The sequence below is a fragment of the Echinops telfairi genome, unplaced genomic scaffold (assembly GCF_000313985.2).
Source record: "Echinops telfairi isolate 266 unplaced genomic scaffold, ASM31398v2 ScPeMD7_17;HRSCAF=63, whole genome shotgun sequence".
Lineage (NCBI taxonomy): Eukaryota > Metazoa > Chordata > Mammalia > Afrosoricida > Tenrecidae > Echinops > Echinops telfairi.
Window position 1 is genome coordinate 9486362 of NW_022103914.1, and position 2370 is coordinate 9488731.

A 2370-nucleotide genomic window follows, 5' to 3' on the forward strand; every position below is an offset into this window, starting at 1 on the left:
TGGCTGAAGGCAGAGCTCACTCGAAAGACGTTTACTTGTGCTTTACTGGCTTTGCAAAGACATTCTGTTGTGTGGATCATACCAATTTATAGAGACATTGAGAAGGATGGAAACTCCAGAACATTTCATTGTACCCATGTGGAATCTGTACATGAAATATGTTTTGGAAAAAGTATAACCAGAATGTTTCTTAGGAGCAAGGATGAGGAGACTGGGTTGTACATATTTTGCACATGTTAGCAGAAGAGACCCGTCCACGGGAAAAGACATCATGCTTGGTCACGTAAATCGTGAAAAAATGGGAGCCCTTCAATCAGATGGATTGAGACGGTGGTTGCAAGATTGGACTCACATATAGCATCCATTGTGAAGATGTTACAGAACTGGGCACTGGCAATGGAAGTCACTGCAACCGAGTAGATTTTGACTCGTAGTGACACAATAGGACGACCGTGGAGGCTTGGTATGCGTCCGCGACAACTCGATGACATCTAACAATAACAACTGGCCCACATTGTGGTCGGTGGACAATTACAGCAGGACATCTCTACTTCAGCTCACTTTTTCTGAGCGAATGTTGTCTTTACCTAATTCATTCATCTAGGGTACTTTCATGGCTTCCAGTACGGCAACTACTCTGTCATAGGAAAGACCGACAGACTAGAAGGCATTTTACTGTTGTAAGCCTTGCCTTCATCCTGGGAAGGACCATAAGTATACAAAGGAGGTTATATTAATTAATAGCTACTCCTTATAAAGCTGTTGTGGTGGTCAGTATTGATGGTACATGCAACACTGTTTTGTAAACTAACAAATTTAGTAATTATTCAAAGCAAGTGTTGTGGGGTTAGACTGTGTAGGTAAAAGGTTTACTTTTTTTAGGGTCTCAGCTGTGTGACCGTGGGCAAGTTACTTAAGATCTAAGGCTCATTTTTCTTCATTTTTAAAATGGACATAGTTATTTTTTGTTAATAAGGTAATTATGGCGATTAAATGAACACATTCAAGTAAAGTTGCTGATTCAGTGTCAGAAACACAGGGGATTGCTGGGCAAACTGAATAACGAGAAACAAGATGATTGTGTAGGAAGATTAATGTCCCAGGCCTGGTTGTGAAGGCAAACATGTCGATGATAACGAAATGCGAAGCCTGACTAGTTTTCTGTCTTATGTCTGCCAACAGGTTCTAAATTCATTTTACGTCTTTCAACTCTTCAGTGTCTGCCTGTGGTTCAGTGAAGACTACAAGGAATATGCTCTCGCCATTATAATCATGTCCGTCATTTCCATAGCGCTGACAGTCTACGATCTCAGACAGGTAAGCGTTTCCATCAGTCTCCTGTTTTCAGAAAGAGATTATTTCTTTTTGTTGCTTATGGATTATCGTGTTGATTCTAACTCAGATTGGCCTTGGAGACAGAGTATCACTTCCCTACAGGCTTTCTAAAGCTGGAATCTTTTTTATCTTTTTGCCGCCAACCCCACCCCCCCTCCTCTTTTTTTTCCCCTTAGAGCTGTAATCTTGATGGGAACATGTTGCCAGGTCTTTTCTCCTATGCAGCGGCTGGTTGGTTTCAACTGCTAACATTTTCCTTATCAGCCCAGGGCCCCTTGAAAAGAGAATAGTAGTGGCTTTATTGAGTTTTGAAACGACAGGGAACCAGGAAATAGCTACTACCTATTCTACAGTCAACGAGGCCAAGTGTGTGAGTATAACTGATGTTCCAGAAGCATCAGCCATTTCCCTTCCTGCCCATCGCATCTGCTAACTCTTGTTCCCTTACGTTACCTGAGCGTGACTGGCCACAGAAATACACAGATATTTGTAAAGCATGAATGAGTAGGTAAAAAGTATATAGGCAGCTTGAACTATTGAATTGCAAGACAAGGGAATTATATGCCAATAAATCTGTTGGGACAAAATTAAACAAAACAAACAAAAACATACTGATATATTTTTTGAGTTTTGATGATAAAATCCAATCCAACTCTTGGCTTTCTATAGCCCTCTACCAGGGGACCTGGGAAACAGACAAACAAAAGCAAGCACAGAGAACAGGATGGTTGGTTGCATTTTAGATCAATAAGTGCCAACTGCATTTGGGCAAGTCTTCAGTACATTCCTGGCCAAGGTGCTCTTCTGGCAGCTGAGAATATGGCTTCGACGCTTCTCCGTCTGTAGGTTCTGGGGAGTCCATCTTCCCATGTCCTGCTTCGCCTCTAACTCAGCATATAACCTCACCACTAATTTTGAAAAGAAAATGGAATCTATGAGACAAGATTTGCTTAGCTTTTAATCTCCACCAGCCAAATGACCCCCCTCTTGCTCTGCCCTAACATTTTAAAGGCAAATACAAATACAATGAACTTG

At 41.5% G+C, this 2370-nt stretch overlaps 1 protein-coding gene across 1 annotated transcript in view; it reads left to right on the plus strand.

Moving 5' to 3' along the window:
• ATP13A4 (ATPase 13A4) overlaps positions 1 to 2370 on the plus strand; it is a 153026-nt gene that overhangs the window by 76842 nt on the left and 73814 nt on the right. The window contains exon 7 of the mRNA XM_045287532.1: positions 1183 to 1317. Within this exon, the coding sequence (XP_045143467.1) occupies positions 1183 to 1317 (135 nt within the window). The remainder of the gene's footprint in view (positions 1 to 1182; positions 1318 to 2370) is intronic.